At 49.1% G+C, this 14676-nt stretch overlaps 1 protein-coding gene and 1 long non-coding RNA gene across 2 annotated transcripts; one reads left to right on the top strand and one right to left on the bottom strand.

The window, feature by feature from the left end:
* Positions 1-5153: 5153 nt before the first annotated feature.
* On the bottom strand, positions 5154-10539 carry LOC309800720 (uncharacterized protein C1orf53). Its single transcript, XM_082615051.1, has 3 exons — positions 10127-10539; positions 7064-7165; positions 5154-5764 (listed from the first exon to the last, which is right to left on the bottom strand). Exons 1-3 carry the CDS (start codon positions 10475-10477, stop codon positions 5693-5695), a joined length of 525 nt encoding a protein of 174 aa, XP_082471177.1. The 5' UTR covers positions 10478-10539; the 3' UTR covers positions 5154-5692.
* A 27-nt stretch (positions 10540-10566) lies between these two features.
* LOC309800721 lies at positions 10567-14461 on the top strand. Its single transcript, XR_014293496.1, has 3 exons — positions 10567-10793; positions 12822-12886; positions 14210-14461. It is a non-coding gene; the product is annotated as an uncharacterized lncRNA (long non-coding RNA).
* Positions 14462-14676: the final 215 nt, after the last annotated feature.

Raw genomic sequence — 14676 nt, 5'->3', positions numbered from 1 at the left:
GCGGCCAGAGGTGCGAGCCAGTCCCCAGATCTCGCCAAGGGGTCTTCTGTTAATCCAAATAAGTAAGTCAACCGGTGTCTGGGTGGGTGGATGGTACCCTCTCTCTCCCTCCCTCTCCCTCTCTCTCTCTCTCTCTCTCTCTCTCTCTCTCTCTCTCTTTCTCCCTCTCTCTCTCCACCCCCCCGTCGGAATTGACCCGAATCCCTCACCTCTGACCCGCAGCTCCCTCCACCTGTCTTTTATTTTCTATTTACGCTTCCAGACCGGGAAGAGGAGGAGAAAGGGGCGGGCAGAGGACACGGACGCGGACCAGTGCAGGGAGACAAGCTCCGAGGCCGCGTTCAGCCCTTCCAGCCTCTCAGTAATCAGGGAAGGTGTGAATGGAGGACCTCATAAAGCCGGGAGCATCTTGAGCCTTGGGCGCAGCGGGAGGGCTGGAGTCCCGCGGCGCGCCCTGGGCTGCCGGGCCTCCATCCGGCCTTGGCCTTCCAGGTGCTGCTACCTCAAAGACGCTGCTGCCAGCTGGTGCCTGCATAGACGGTGAGCGGGCGGTAGCTCCTGCAGGGAGCTGGGCTAAGCCACTGATTGCTCACCCGTCACCTCCCCGCCTTTCCCTCGCGGTCCTCCCTTTCCTCTCTGCGCTCCCGGGCTTGGCGCCAGCAACCCAACACTTTGGGGTGCGTTCTGCGCTCGAGGGTGGCGTTCTCGGCCGGGTCAGCGCGAGGGCCCGAGGTATCTCTGCAGCCCGGCTCTGGCTAGGAGGCGGGGATGGAGGTCCAGCCGAGAGAAAACTAACTCAAACCCTGGGAAACGAGAGTTCGCGGGGTCACAGACAGACTCCCACACCTGGACTTGACGGGGGCCCGGTTACCTGGTCTCGGCTTCCCGAGGGGCTGCGTCGCCCCAGCAACCCAGGGCGCAGTCAGGCAACGGAGGAGAACGGAGAGAGAACCGGGAAGCCTGGCCTCTGGCCAATTATTTACCCACTCGCCCACCCGGGGCGCCCCTCGCGCTCAGAGATGGGGGCGGGGGGAATCTCTGGGAGGCTCCAGCGCGGACGCGGAAGGGGTGTGAGCAGAGAGACTGGCCGCTCCACGGTGTCCGGGTGAGGCTGCCGCGTTCCCTTCCTGCCCCTCCACCCCTGGGCCACAGCAGGGGCTCCTCCGCAGGGCGTGGGCCGAGCGCGCAGGGGGTTGGGGGATCCCGCACATCAGCAAGCCGCAGGAGACCACTGCCGGGGATGGGGGCCCGTGGGACTGTGCAGGGGTAGACCCACCCCTTCGCCCGCCCCGCAAGCTCTGCCCACAGCTTAGGGCTGGCAAGGGATCCAGCAGGAGCCGCGCGTCAAAGCCCTCAGGCTTTCTCTTTCCGTCCCCAGTCCCGGAATGTAGCTCGGAGCACCCCGGCGGCGCCCCCTCTTTCTACCTGAACCCTTGGCTGCACTAGCCAGTCCCACCAGCCAACTATTCCTACTAGTCTACCTTCTAAGTTCCCCTCACCCCCGACGTTCCCCTTCCCAACCCGTCCTCTTTAGCTCTTTCTGTCCTCGAGAATCCCCCCATCTCGGTTCGTTTTCCCAGCCAGGGAGCGGACAAGCCTCCCAGGTTCAGCTCCTCCGCTTGCTGCCTAGGCCGTCGAATGGATGGACGGCGACACCGACCCGAAGACCTTCAGGTGCTCCCGCTCATCTGTGTCCAAAGCAGTGGGTTTAATCCTCTTTGGGGTCACGAACCGTTTTAGGTATTTGATAAAAGCATGCATTCTACACACACACACACACACACACGCACACACACAGAGGCAGAGGCGCGCGTGCGCACACTGAAGCGCACACCGAAGCTCACACTTTAGAATACAAATTTCGGATGGGAAGATGCTATCGCCAGAAATCTTCCAATCCCCCAGAGCCCATGATTCCGAGTTTTTACTCTCTTTTACACCCACGGTCTCAGGAGGAGGGTAGGGCGTGAGTCTGGAGGTTTTGTGTCAGGAGCCCAACCTGGAAACCGTTTGTAGGGGAGAGGATCAGCCAGTGCGGGGCTTGGGAGCTCCACAGGGCATCCCGCGGGCCTGGGTGGGCAAGAGACAGTTGCGAGTTCTTCCACGACATTTTCTCAGAGATCTGAGCTCTCCAGAGGCGTGCAAGAGGATGCCAACACCCGCCCCCGCCACACACACACACACACACACACACATACACACAAACTTCTGACTTTCCTTTTTCCTGAGGGAGGGGATACTTCTGGCGCCCAGAAGTACCTTTTAGTAGCTGCAGGGCAGTAAAAAAGAGCACCGAGTTTTAATCCTTCTTCACGGTCAGACGTCCCGTCCACAACTCAAGCCTTTGCTCGAATGTAAAGAAAATGAAAAGGCAGGTGTTGAGTTGACACTCAGTGGGCAGGTGGGGGGAGGGGGGCTCCTTCGGGGAAAGGCGGGGACCGTGAGGCCTCAAAGTGCTCAGGGGAAGGCGACATGCCGATGGCCGTTTGCCAGGTCGTGGGCCCCCTTCCCCAGCCTTGTCTGGAGACCCCGCTGGCCTCCGGCGGTGGATCCGGGCGCTCGGGACAGACTTTGCGGTCGCCTTAGGACACGGCGCCCTGCGGGGAACAAAGACCCGCGCCGCGCCCGGGGAGCATCCCCCCTTCTCCAGGCCCCTTCTGGTCCAAAGACACCCACACCGGTGTGGGAGCCCCAGGTTGCACTCGGGGGCGGGGGGGGAAGCCCTTCCCTTCCTTGCTCTGCAAAGTCGATGGGGTCGGTGTGGCTTTTTGAAGAGGCGGGAATGTGCACGGAATCCACCTGCTGGGAGAACGGCCCAGGGCAGGGCCTTCCCCTCGAAGGGAAGAACCACCACGGCAGGAACGTATCCCCGCCCTCCACCCCGCTAAATCCCGCAAAGACCCCCAGCTTCCCTTGGGTCTTTCAGTATTAGAAACAATCTAGAAATCAATCTCCCTTGATTTATGGTGCCTGCCTTGCGGCGGCAGGAGTCTCCAAAAACCTTCAAAGTGGAGTAGCAGTGGAGTTGATTTAAACTGGGAAGTCTTTTTCTCGGCATCCACGTGTACTTGTACACACACACACACACACACACAGTAAGAAACCTGACTTTTTACTTTACAAGGTGCGAATACAACAGAACCTGAAGTTCTGGCAGCGAGGCCCATTTATGTGGCCGTATTGTGTGTAATGTGGGAGCACCCGCCGCTGCCATCCCCGACGTGTGGTTCATAAGCATCTCCCCAGAACAGCGGCCGAGAACTTCAGACCTCGGCTCCCCGGCTCCAGAGGCAGGGAAGAGTAAGAGCGTCCCCCTCCCCGCCCACACCCCAGCGGCGGCTCCTTGGCTGTTGTTGCCAGGAAGCCTAGAAGTTCTGCCAGGAAGAGTCACAAAATCCCACGCAAGGGTCCTCCCGTCTTGGGCCACTTCGGCACTGCAGGAGCTGCACTGGGAGAAGCAAAGAGCTGCCTCTAGGAGGGACGCATCCCTTACCTCATTCCCATCTGCCAAGGGGCTTTCTCAAAACACTGCCTTAGGAGGGGGCGGGGACTGGGGGGGGAGCCTCAAAGTGAACTTGCAAAGAGCAAATAGAACTCTTCTCTTGGCTTTCCTCCTCCTCTTGTGTCTCCAGGAAGTTGGCCTTCTCCACTCCATTTCCTTCTGGTTTTCCTCTTGGGACTGCTGAAGAAAGCCCCATACAGCTCCCACCCAGAAGATGTCTTTGGTAATCTTCAAGTCTAGTGGGAAACATGGAGCTAGCTGGCTGCTCGCTGACGTTAAGAGTGGAAAGGAAAGTGGCTCCCAGGAGTCCATAAACCTTTCTGGAAAGACTGAGTGCCTCCTCTGTCACAATGCTGATCGCTTCTCCTGCTCTCCTCCAAATAGTTCCTGGAGGGGGCAACACCAGGCCACAGACACTGCTCTTTACAGCCAAGGAGGGCACCGGGGCAGTGTTGCTGAGGGAGCCACAGTCAGGAACATCAGAAACACTGGGGCACCAAAACTGCCAACAGTTTTGGGAAACAACTTACTATTTGACATAAAATGAACACATAGCACATTAGAGACTTAATGGGCTTCTTTTCACTCATTTTACAGTTTAGAAGGTGTTTTGTTTTGAATCAAACATGGGAGAAGGCACCAGAGTCTTTTTGCTGCTTGATTTTTAGAAAGCTTTAGAAAAAACCTTCATTGAGGGCCACGGGCAGAGACGAAGGCAGACCTCTGAGATGTTGGAGAACCATTCAGATTCAGCCAGGAGAAAAAGCTGAGGGTCAGCTCTGGGTAAAGCCAGCCTTCCATTTCACTGACCAGCTTTTCCCTGCAAGGAAAAGGCTTCCTGGGGGCTGCTATCCTCAGAGGGAAACAGAAGAGGAGGCGTGGGGAGGGGACCCAGAACCTGGGTTGGAGACTGAAGCCCAGGGTCTTCGCAGCAGTGAATGAAATAGGTGTAAAGCTAATAAAACATCCTAAGACAGATTAGCCTGAAAAGTGCCATCAGAGATGGAGGAGTAAAATGGGGGGGGGTAGAGAAAAAAAGAATGGTTTAATAGCAGCCTGACCCCCAAGTCAGAATGATTTAAAGGTTTTATTAGGAGAACAGATGGAAGATGAGAGCATTTCTCGCCGCAGAATGGCCCTTCTTGGATACTCATATGCTGCATGATATAGCATTTTATCAATCTCCTTATAGCTCAAGATATAAATAAAACGAAGAATGTATTCAAACTCTTCTGTTTGCCAGCAACCTCCCTTGGGTTGCTAACACTGAGGAGAAAACAGTAGAACTGTGGCTATAAAAAAAAAAATCAAGAGCTACTAATGTGACCCGATTGCTGCTATTTATTTAATGGAACAGTCATTATCTTCTTTCTTCGACATACGTCTAATAATGAAGCAAAAAGAAAGGAAAATAATTATCAATGTGCCACTTCAGATACACACAAACAGAGACTTCCCTGGTGGTGCAGTGGTTAAGAATCCGACTGCTAATGCAGGGGACATGCATTCGAGCCCTGGTTGGGGAAGATCCCACATGCCACGGAGCCTGTGTGCCACAACTACTGAGCACGCACGTTGCAACTACTGAAGCCCATGCGCCTAGAGCCTGTGCTCCACAACAAGAGAAGCCACCACAATGAGTAGCCCAGGCACCACAACAAAGAGTAGCCCCTGCTCGTCGCAACTAGAGAAAGCCCCGCATGCAGCAACAAAGACCCAAAGCAGCCAAACATAAATAAATAAATAAATTTATATTCAGAAAAGAAACACACAAACATTTGCTAGCTTTTTCATTTTATTGATGTTCTTTTAATACATGTTTAAGATTAAGATTAATATATGCTTAAGTTTAAGATTAAACTAGTGCTCAAGTACTAACAGCATAGAAAGCAATTCTGGATTAAGGTTTTATTTATTTATTTGTTTATTATTATTATTTTTTTGTGGTACGCGGGCCTCTCACTGTTGTGGCCTCTCCCGTTGTGGAGCGCAGGCTCCGGACGCACAGGCTCAGCGGCCATGGCTCACGGGCCCAGCCGCTCCGCGGCATGTGGGATCCTCCCGGACCGGGGCACGAACCCGTGTCCCCTGCATCGGCAGGCGGACTCTCAACCACTGCGCCACCAGGGAAGCCCCTATTTATTTTTTTAATAAGGCTCATTTAGATGGAGAACAGAAATGAAATTCTTCTCAAACATAAAAATGTGAATTGAATTTCTTCTTTTTGGATGGATCTTTAACATTGACTTGGCCATATGGACACTGCGAAAGAAATAAAACAAGTTACTGTTGAATTATTTAACAATCATCTTGAAGTACACTTCTCATGGTGAAAAAAAAGAGACTGCTAATAACGTTCTATAGATGATTTGATCTACCTCCTATAGACTAAGAGGAGAACTATGGCAACATCTGGCAAATGGTTCTAATTAGGGTCCAAGAATCACTTCCTAAATGCATCCTTCCAACTTCAAGAATTTTACTGTCAAAACCTCACCCTTAAAATGTCCTCCAGTCCTCAATTCAGGCAAAGCTCTTATGGGTTTGATTAGAAACAGCTAATGGCACAGGTAGGAACATCCATAAAAGTGAAGGCTTAATTTTTCAATACTGGCTACTGTTAATACAAGCATTTAATGTCAATTCCTTGATTAGAAAGTAGGTGGGTTAGAGGAAATAACTCCTTCTTGCCCCCGAAACATACAGTCAAAGTGGTCTATAAACAGAGATTATCTGTTTATAATCTTAACTGTATAACAATTTACCTTACTAGTAGTATGCTTTTAAAAAGTTAGAGGGAAGAACCCATTCCCATTTATTTTTTGTTCAAAGTAGGGAAGTATTACATAGTTAGTTCATCTTAATCAGTGAGCATAGAGATATATGGCTGCTGAAATATACATTTTAGGAAACGTACAGCCCCAGGTTTGCAGTAGCAAGTTTCACGGTTATTTTAAAGACAGAGTAGAAAACAACCACAGAAAGAATGGGCGGGGCGTGGGGGGAGAGAAGGAGAAGAAAGAGGAGGGGAGGGGGAGTAGTAATAATAATAATAATAGTAATAATAATGGAGAAGGAGGAAGAGAAGGAGGAAGGGAAGGGAGGGACACGGAGGGAGGAAGTCATTATCATTATAAAACCCCCACCTGTCAATGTTGGGCAAGTATCTATTTATTCAGTTAAAAATGAAAAATAAATGCTTCCTGGGATCTAGCTTGCAATATTCCGGATTTCTTTTCCTGCCCTCTTTCTACTTGCCTAGTAAACACAACTTATTTGAAACCTCGTGAAAAGTTTCCTCGTAATAAAGAACTCCCACGAATTTCCAAACACAGCGTTTCAAGGAACTGATGCTCACAGTGAAACGTTACAAAATTCCATTAACGTTAAAGGTCCTCTGTTGGTCCTAAGGACTTCATTGTCCGTGGCCAGAGCAGCTTGTGAAAAGTGCACACCAGGCTCTATTTAGCATTTTTATTTGACTTGTTTTTCAAATAACAGGTATTTACGAAGTCACGGAAGCACCGAAGACTGCTGCCAACCTGCCGAATTGGTACTCACGTGTCTGCAGGTAGAGCCGCAGCATCTGCCTCTCTGCAAGTGGGCCAGCCGGGTGAGCACCATGTAGCCGGTAGCCGGGTCCACGTAGTTCAGCCGGCCAGCCTGAAGAGTAGTGAGATCAAACAATTCATTCATCGCAATATTCATCGCATCTCCTCACCATCATTCCTACTCCTAAAATACTGCAACATTTTCTTCAAACAATATTAAACTGCTTCCCAGCAATTTTCGTGGCACTTGCAGTTAAGGACTGAATGCGTTCCAACATTATACACAATCCAACTTGATGTGACATAAGGAGAGAATATACAGTTTGAGAAAAATGAGAAGTTGATGGAAAAACAAGAACTCCTCTATACCCAATAACGAGGTAGCCACTGCTCAGGTATTTTTCATTCAGTTTCTAGGTAACAAGTTTAATAACAGGTGATTTAATGACTTTAAGAGCCTAAGAGGCTGAAAATGAACTTTCACTCAGAAGTTACAGTTGCAATTTCAGTACTTAAAATATGTGGATAATGATGTAAACTTACAGAAAAGGTGCTAATCAAAACCAACAGTCCTTAGAGAAGAGCACTAACTTTACTATTACTTAACACTTTTCCTTACCTTCATCGTGTGCTACTCCACTGCACATTTTGCGCTGTTTTCTTTTTTTTTCTTTTTTTGGAGTGTCGTTAGTGCCATTTTTAAGCAAAATAAAACTATTCTTTTTAACAGATTAACACTCGCTGCTTCACGACTTTGATCAAAAGCAGCTTTTACTACAGCACTTCAGATGTCAAGAAAGCATCCTCTATCTACATTCAAACATAGTCTTAAAAAGCTGTCCCAAGCACGTTGTGTGAAGACAAATAATGCAACCTCTTCCGTGGATCTGGGTCACATGGGTGATATTATTTAGCCTTGAGGTTTTGAAGGGGAACTGTCTCCTGGGCTTTTTCTATAACCCCTTTACCACGCAGTAACCCTGCACCACTCTTGCATAGAGCCTTTCCATTAAAATACACGTGACACTTAAATATCTTCTTACATGTATTTTTGCATATGCCGCAAACTACTTCTTCGGAGTGTCTTCCTTAGCGGCTGAATATTTTGTTCTGGTTCAGCTTTTCATCAACTATGCGTCATGAATAAAGCGTGGAGTAAAAGGACAACTAGAGTTCAAGCCTAGGCTTCCTCTAAGGCATTCCAGCAAAGTGAGCCCAGGGCAGCAGAAATCCAGCAATCAAGTCCCAAGGCCAGCCTAAGGGGCCTCCCGAATCCTTTGGGGCCGCAGAAGCAGATTACATGAACACTACTTTAGAACGACTGATTGTCAAGACCTTGCTTCTTTATCTACAAAGTCCGTGTTGGAAGACTTGGAAGAAAAGCAAAAGAACGCTGGGAACTCTTGTTAGCAGACTCCTTTCTGCTTTTCTTCGCTAGGGGTCTTCTGGAACCTGGGACCCTAACAGATTGCTCCTGGGCCTGGCTGCTCTCCTGCTTTCCAAGTCACTGGGGAAACTCTGATGCCTGCCCACACAAACGTAATTTGTCCTCAGTAAGTGAGCCTCAGGTCATGGTGGCAACAGACAAAGGCAGGGCAAGAGTGTTGACAGCCTGACTGGAGAACAAGATGCCCAGGGATGCAGGTCAGCACACGTGACAGAGCTACCTGCCTGCAGGTGTGGAAGGAGGACCACTGTGAGGGGGCTCTGATTTGCTGAACAACAAAAACAACAAGCTCATTATTGGGTTTGCTTATGGTCTCCTGGACAGCCATTTAACCTGCGATTCTGACACTGATGAAACTGTGTGAATTCCTTGAGTGAGAAAAAGTTTCTTTCCCTTCCCGGGCTGATTGAGCTGGTCGTTCCAGGCCACTGGTATTTGCTCTATAGAGAATGACACTTTTTGCTTCTATTTACCACATTTATATAGTGAAGTATGGGAACAAATTACACATTATTTTAAAAAGAGTATAAACAAGAACCATCAAAAGCTGCCAGTCATTTCCTAAAGAGTCTTTGTGCAGAAGTTTCCACACAGAAGTGGATCTCAAGGCCTACTAACTGACCGTGGGAAAAAAAAAAGTCAACTTTAGGCAACCTCCAAAGTTTTCTTCTCTGCTCGCCTGGTTCAGCCAGACCAAATAACACTAGTCATGTCAAGTGCTGGTCACCCGCAGTGTATTCAACAGGCTACTTTTGTGTCTTTTCTATATCTTTATCACAGAACTCACTTGCTCTTTCAAGATGATACAAATATAAACATGCTCCCTTGGACGTATGTAGTCTGTGTCAGAAAGCGTTAAGGGAGGTGATAAGTTTTGATATTGGTGCTAACAAGCAATTGTCAAATCCCCAAACCAGAAGAACACACAGCTCAAGATTGTCTAGTAAAAATGTAAACGCCTATTTATACTTTCCTTTGTAACTCTGCTCCGATAGGTGGAAAGGATGAAAGGATGATAGCAAAAATTAAAACAAATTTGTAAGTTCACGTTTTATGTTTTCATTATTGAAATCATTGGATGGCAGTGTTTAACTGATACTGCAGATAAACACACACATATTTCCCTGTGACTTCTCAGCTCCTCTATCTCCTCTATCAATGCCTTACACCACTCCCCCAACCCCAAACACACACGCACACACACAGAGGACAGTGATGACAGGCCCTAGACTGCGACCGGAGTTTAGCTCGGACACTGATCAGAAAGGAGTCGCGCTCATACTCAGGATAGATCCACGTTAACTCTGCCCGGAATAGGAAACTGTGGCCAGTTTTCAAGCGAAAAGTTCTGAGCGGTAAGCTTGCACGCCGTCAGACTCCCGAGGCAGGGCTGCACTGACCTCCGGCAATCCCTCTCCAGACCCGGGACGCGCAGGCGCACCTATCACCGGGCGGCCGGGGAGGGCGGGGCGGCCGGGGGGCGGGGCTGCCGCGGAGGGCGGGGCGGGGTGTCTGGGGCGGAGGGGCCTCACTGCGCAAGCGCGTGGTCCCTGGGGCTGCGGTCCGGGCGGGGCGGGCAGGGGCGGAGCAACCTGTGTGCCCAAGAGGGATGGGGCGGGGCCTCACCGCGCAGGCGGCGGCGTGAAGCTCCAAGATCCTCCGCTCCGCCGCTGTTAACTCTTTGCTCGCCGGACGCCTCGCTGCTCCCTCCGGCCCGCCCTGCGAGTTGGGCCCAGAGCCGCCGCGGTCTCCCTGCGAAGCGGAGCAGAGGGTGAAGCTGAGGCGCTGTCGGAACCCTTCTCCGACCCGGGGCAGTTCTGGCGTAGGAGCGGCGGACGGCTGCCTCCCGAGCGCAGCGCCCACGGACACCGGGACCCGCCAGGCCGCCATGGCTGCCGCCTGTGGGAGGCGGGGCGCTGGGGCCACGGGGCGGTCCGTACTGTTCCTGCAGAGCCAGGCCGGGCCCAGACCCGCCATCCGGGACCCCGCCCTCCGACCCCCGACCCCTCCCTCTGGACCTGGATCCCATCTGCCGGACCCCGCCCTCCGATCCCTGCCCTCGAACCTGGACCCCGACCCGGCCCCAGCTCGCTGGCTCCGGACCTTGACCCCTGACCCCGGATCCCGCCCTCTGGTCCTGGACCGCGGCCTTCCGCAGCCCCACCGGCCCTGCCCGGCAGATAAAGTGGACCTTAGGCAGCTGAGGAGGCTCCCACACGATGCGGGGACGGGGAAGAACATGCCTTTTCCACTCTCTGGACTTTCATGCTAGGTGTTCCGTTGGTCTTCTGAGGTAACACGTGGACCTTTTTTCTCGTGTCAAACTAGTCTTGGGATCTTTCAGCATAATCGCTACAACTAAGATGCCAGAAAGTGATCAAAATACCCCAAGTTTGTTTATAACGCGCTTGGGCTCGTCCAGAAAAGGCTGAGTATCTACAGGTGATGTGTGCTTGGAGGGCAGCTGGAAGGGGAGCCCTCACGGCCTGGGTCTTTGGCCCAGACTAAAATGAGGACCAAAAGGAAGAACGGGCGGTGGTTTCATGTTGCAAAGTATTTGCAAAATCCAAACTAAAATTATATTTCCCGTCCGAAAGATGAGAGAAAGTTATTCTGCTACCCTCCACAAAATTTGATGTGAGAAAATTAGCACAAGCCCAGGAGGTAACTTCAGGCGTTAGAATTAAATCAACACCACTCCTGACTCCCACCCTCAGCCTGTGTTTCAGGCTTGAAGAGTAGCCGTTTTGTAAGTGTTCTTCACTTTTTGAGAAAATGAGGGCAGGAATTGGTCCCTAAGGACAAGAGTAGATTGTTGAGTGGTACAGGAGAAGGATGACCCTGGACCATCACCACCTCTTCTTTGGCATCTGCATTTACCTATAATCATATCTGGATTCTCTTGGTAGGTGCTGATTGAAACGACCCTATTGGTCTGTTATAGTGAATCTCATAGTGAATTAATAAATCGGAATCCTGTTTTGCAGACCAATTTCCTTTGTGTTGGAATAATAAATTAGTTATCAGGCTCTGGAGACTGCTTAGTGATCTGAGAAGAGTTCCAAACGTGGAAGCCTGAGGAGGGACCTTCAGTAAAGCTATGGAAAGAGCCGCTGTGATTAGAAAAAGCAATTCACCATAAATCAGTTGTGTGTGTTTGCTTTTTGTGTTTTTTTGTCAAACCAAATTATCAAATAAAGGAAATAAGTCTGGAAGTTCCAGTTGATTACACATTGTTTTTAAAATTGAGGATGAGGATCTATTAATAGTTCATGACATGAATTCAAAGGGTAGAGACCAAATTTTATAGAAATGAAACAGACTAGACCAGGTTCCAATAGAAAATAAATAGTCATCTAGGAAGAGTAAACACTAGTTTGTGCAGCTTTTGCTTTGGTGGATGAGGGGCAGGTGTGACTATAAAGGGGTAGGAGCAAGGGAGACCTTTGTGATAATAGAATAGTTCTGTGTTCTGGTCCTGTCAGAAGTCTACACATGTGTTTAGAGGTAGAACTAGAGTACTTTGTTCCAATGTCACATTCCTGGCTTTGATTTGTGTTACAAGCGTATAAGATGTAACCAGTGGGGGAAACTGGGTGAAGGGAACCTGCTGTACTAGCTTTGCAACTTCTTGTGAATCTATTTTAAAATTTAAAAACAGTACTTGGAAAAAGAGATGTTAAAAAAAAATAGCTTTCAGATTACCCGGTAAAGCAGATCATGAATTAACCAGAACCTTTCCTTATCTCCTCCATCCCCAGGTTTAAAAATCATCCATTAGTTAGTAAGGCCTCTGAGCATTTAGGCTCAGAAAGCTGTTTTGTGGGACTTCCCTGGTGGTCCAGTAGTTAAGACTTCCCGCTCCAAATGCAGGGGACCTGGGTTCAATCCCTGGTCAGGGGACTAGATCCCTAAAGATCCTGCATGCTGCAACGAAGATCCTGCGTGCCGCAACTAAGACCTGGCGCAGCCACATTAATAAATAAATAAACATTAAAAAAAAAGAAAGCTGTTTTGCACTATTCACGTTACATGTGTGTGCATTCTTATATATCTTCAAACATAATCTGAGCTGGAAATCTGTATCGTTAAGAGTTGATAAAGTATTTTAGTACAAATCGTTTCCAAACAGATTTGATAATTAGTGTCATTTAGACTTTGAATAGATTATCTGCCCGTTTCAGTTTTCGTCTGATCTTCACACTTGGGAGTCAGTGTCATGGCACGTCAAGTAACTTTCATTCACTGCATCTCTTGTTTGAAAGAGCCTCCTTGGATCTTGACCCTTACCTTATTCTAGCGTGTGTTCATTTCTTCTCAGACTGTCTGCGCTCACAGTGGACACACCTGTATGAAAATGGGGGCACGATGTTCCACCTTAGAATGGTAAATGTAGTTCCCACTTTATATATGAAGGATTTACACCCAGGTTTGCTTTAGAAAGAGTTCTGTGCCACATCTCTGCATGTTACATGATATGGCATATATTTTACACCCCTTCCTATCATCTGTGATGTTTGTGTTGATACTGAACATGTTTGTTATTTGGAGGAGGAGGAAGGAGTTTCAGAGAAATGTGTTTCCCTAGGCTTCCCTAGGCATTGATTTTCAAATAGTTACATTAGGCCTCTCTGTGTTGTAGGCTGTGGATCACGCAGCTTCGTCTGGTTACTGTAAAAGGGATGGGCTCCCATCACCGTGAGGCAGGACTTGATCTAGGCTCAGTGCCATGGCCAGGGCTCAGGCTCCTTTCCCAGCTGCCTCCTCATTGCTCGTGGCCTTTTCAGGCAGGTGCTTTTCTCGTGGGTGAAGGATGGCTGCAAACAGCTTTCTCATCCTTGTCCAGCTGAAGAGAGAGCCTTGTTATGAAGCTCCTGGACGAGAAGAAGCCTTTTTGCCCCCAGAAGTTCTAACAGCCATCTCTTCATCATGTGTCCATTCCTGAACCGATCTTCACGAGTATAGGTTGTGCCGAAGGCAGTTGGGGCCTGTCTTGGGAACTGCCTTGTGAACCCTCCCAGACCCAAGCCTGAGAACGGCCTGTATTGATGCTGGGGACACAATGAACAAATGTCCACTGCAGTGTGACTTGCAAAGGCAAAATAAAGTCCTCCAACCCACCCAGTCCTCTTAGCATTTAGTATTAATTGCTTATTGTTTAAAACATTTTTTATTGTTCCTCTGGTTCCCCTCAAGATGTCCTTCCTTTGATCTCCCACAATTATTTGCTCCATTTTAGCTTTTTTTTTTTTTTTGCGGTACGCGGGCCTCTCACTGTTGTGGCCTTTCCCGTTGCGGAGCACAGGCTCCGGACGCGCAGGCTCAGCAGCCATGGCTCACGGGCCCAGCTGCTCCGCGGCATGTGGGATCCTCCCGGACTGGGGCACGAACCCGTGTCCCCTGCATCAGCAGACGGACTCTCAACCACTGCGCCACCCGGGAAGCCCTAGCTTTTTATATGTCGTAATTTTGGGGGCACTGTTTTCTCAACAGATTGTAAACAAGATGGTAGGGCAGCAGTCCCCAACCTTTTTGGTACCAGGGACCTGTTTTGTGGAAGACAGTTTTTCCATGGATAGGGTGGGGTGCTGGTGCAGGATGGTTTAGGGATGATTCAAGCGCATTACATTTATGGTGCACTTTATTTCTATTATTATTACATTGTAATATATAATGAAATAATTATACAACTCACCGTCATGCTGACAGGAGGCGGAGCTCAGGCAGTAATTGGAGCGCTGGGGAGCGGCTGTAAATACAGATGAAGCTTCACTCGCTGGCCCACCGCTACCTCCTGCTGTGCGGTCAGTTCCTGACAGGCCGTGGACCAGTAGCGGTCTGTGGCCTGGGGGTTGGGGACCCCTGTGGTAGGGAATATGCTGTTTTCATCTTTGTATCTCCACAACCCCACCTGTACTTTTTAACCTATTACTATGACACTTAGTGAATAAAGGCTTTTCAAATGGGCAAGTCCGTGGTTGTTCATTCTGAAATATATAATAATCCTGAGCTAGTGGATAAACATTTCATATGAAATTCTAAAATGAACATTCTTTACATAATGATGCAAATTTGAAAATATTTACTATGCATTAATAATTGTAAATAAATACTTTAAAAACTGGGTGATAAAGATACTAACTCTGATTAAATTGTATTTATTAAATAGCATTGGG

This window comes from Mesoplodon mirus (genome assembly GCF_964341445.2).
Source record: "Mesoplodon mirus genome assembly, chromosome: 3".
In the NCBI taxonomy this organism is placed as follows: Eukaryota; Metazoa; Chordata; class Mammalia; order Artiodactyla; family Ziphiidae; genus Mesoplodon; species Mesoplodon mirus.
This window is presented reverse-complemented; position numbering and strand designations above follow the sequence as displayed.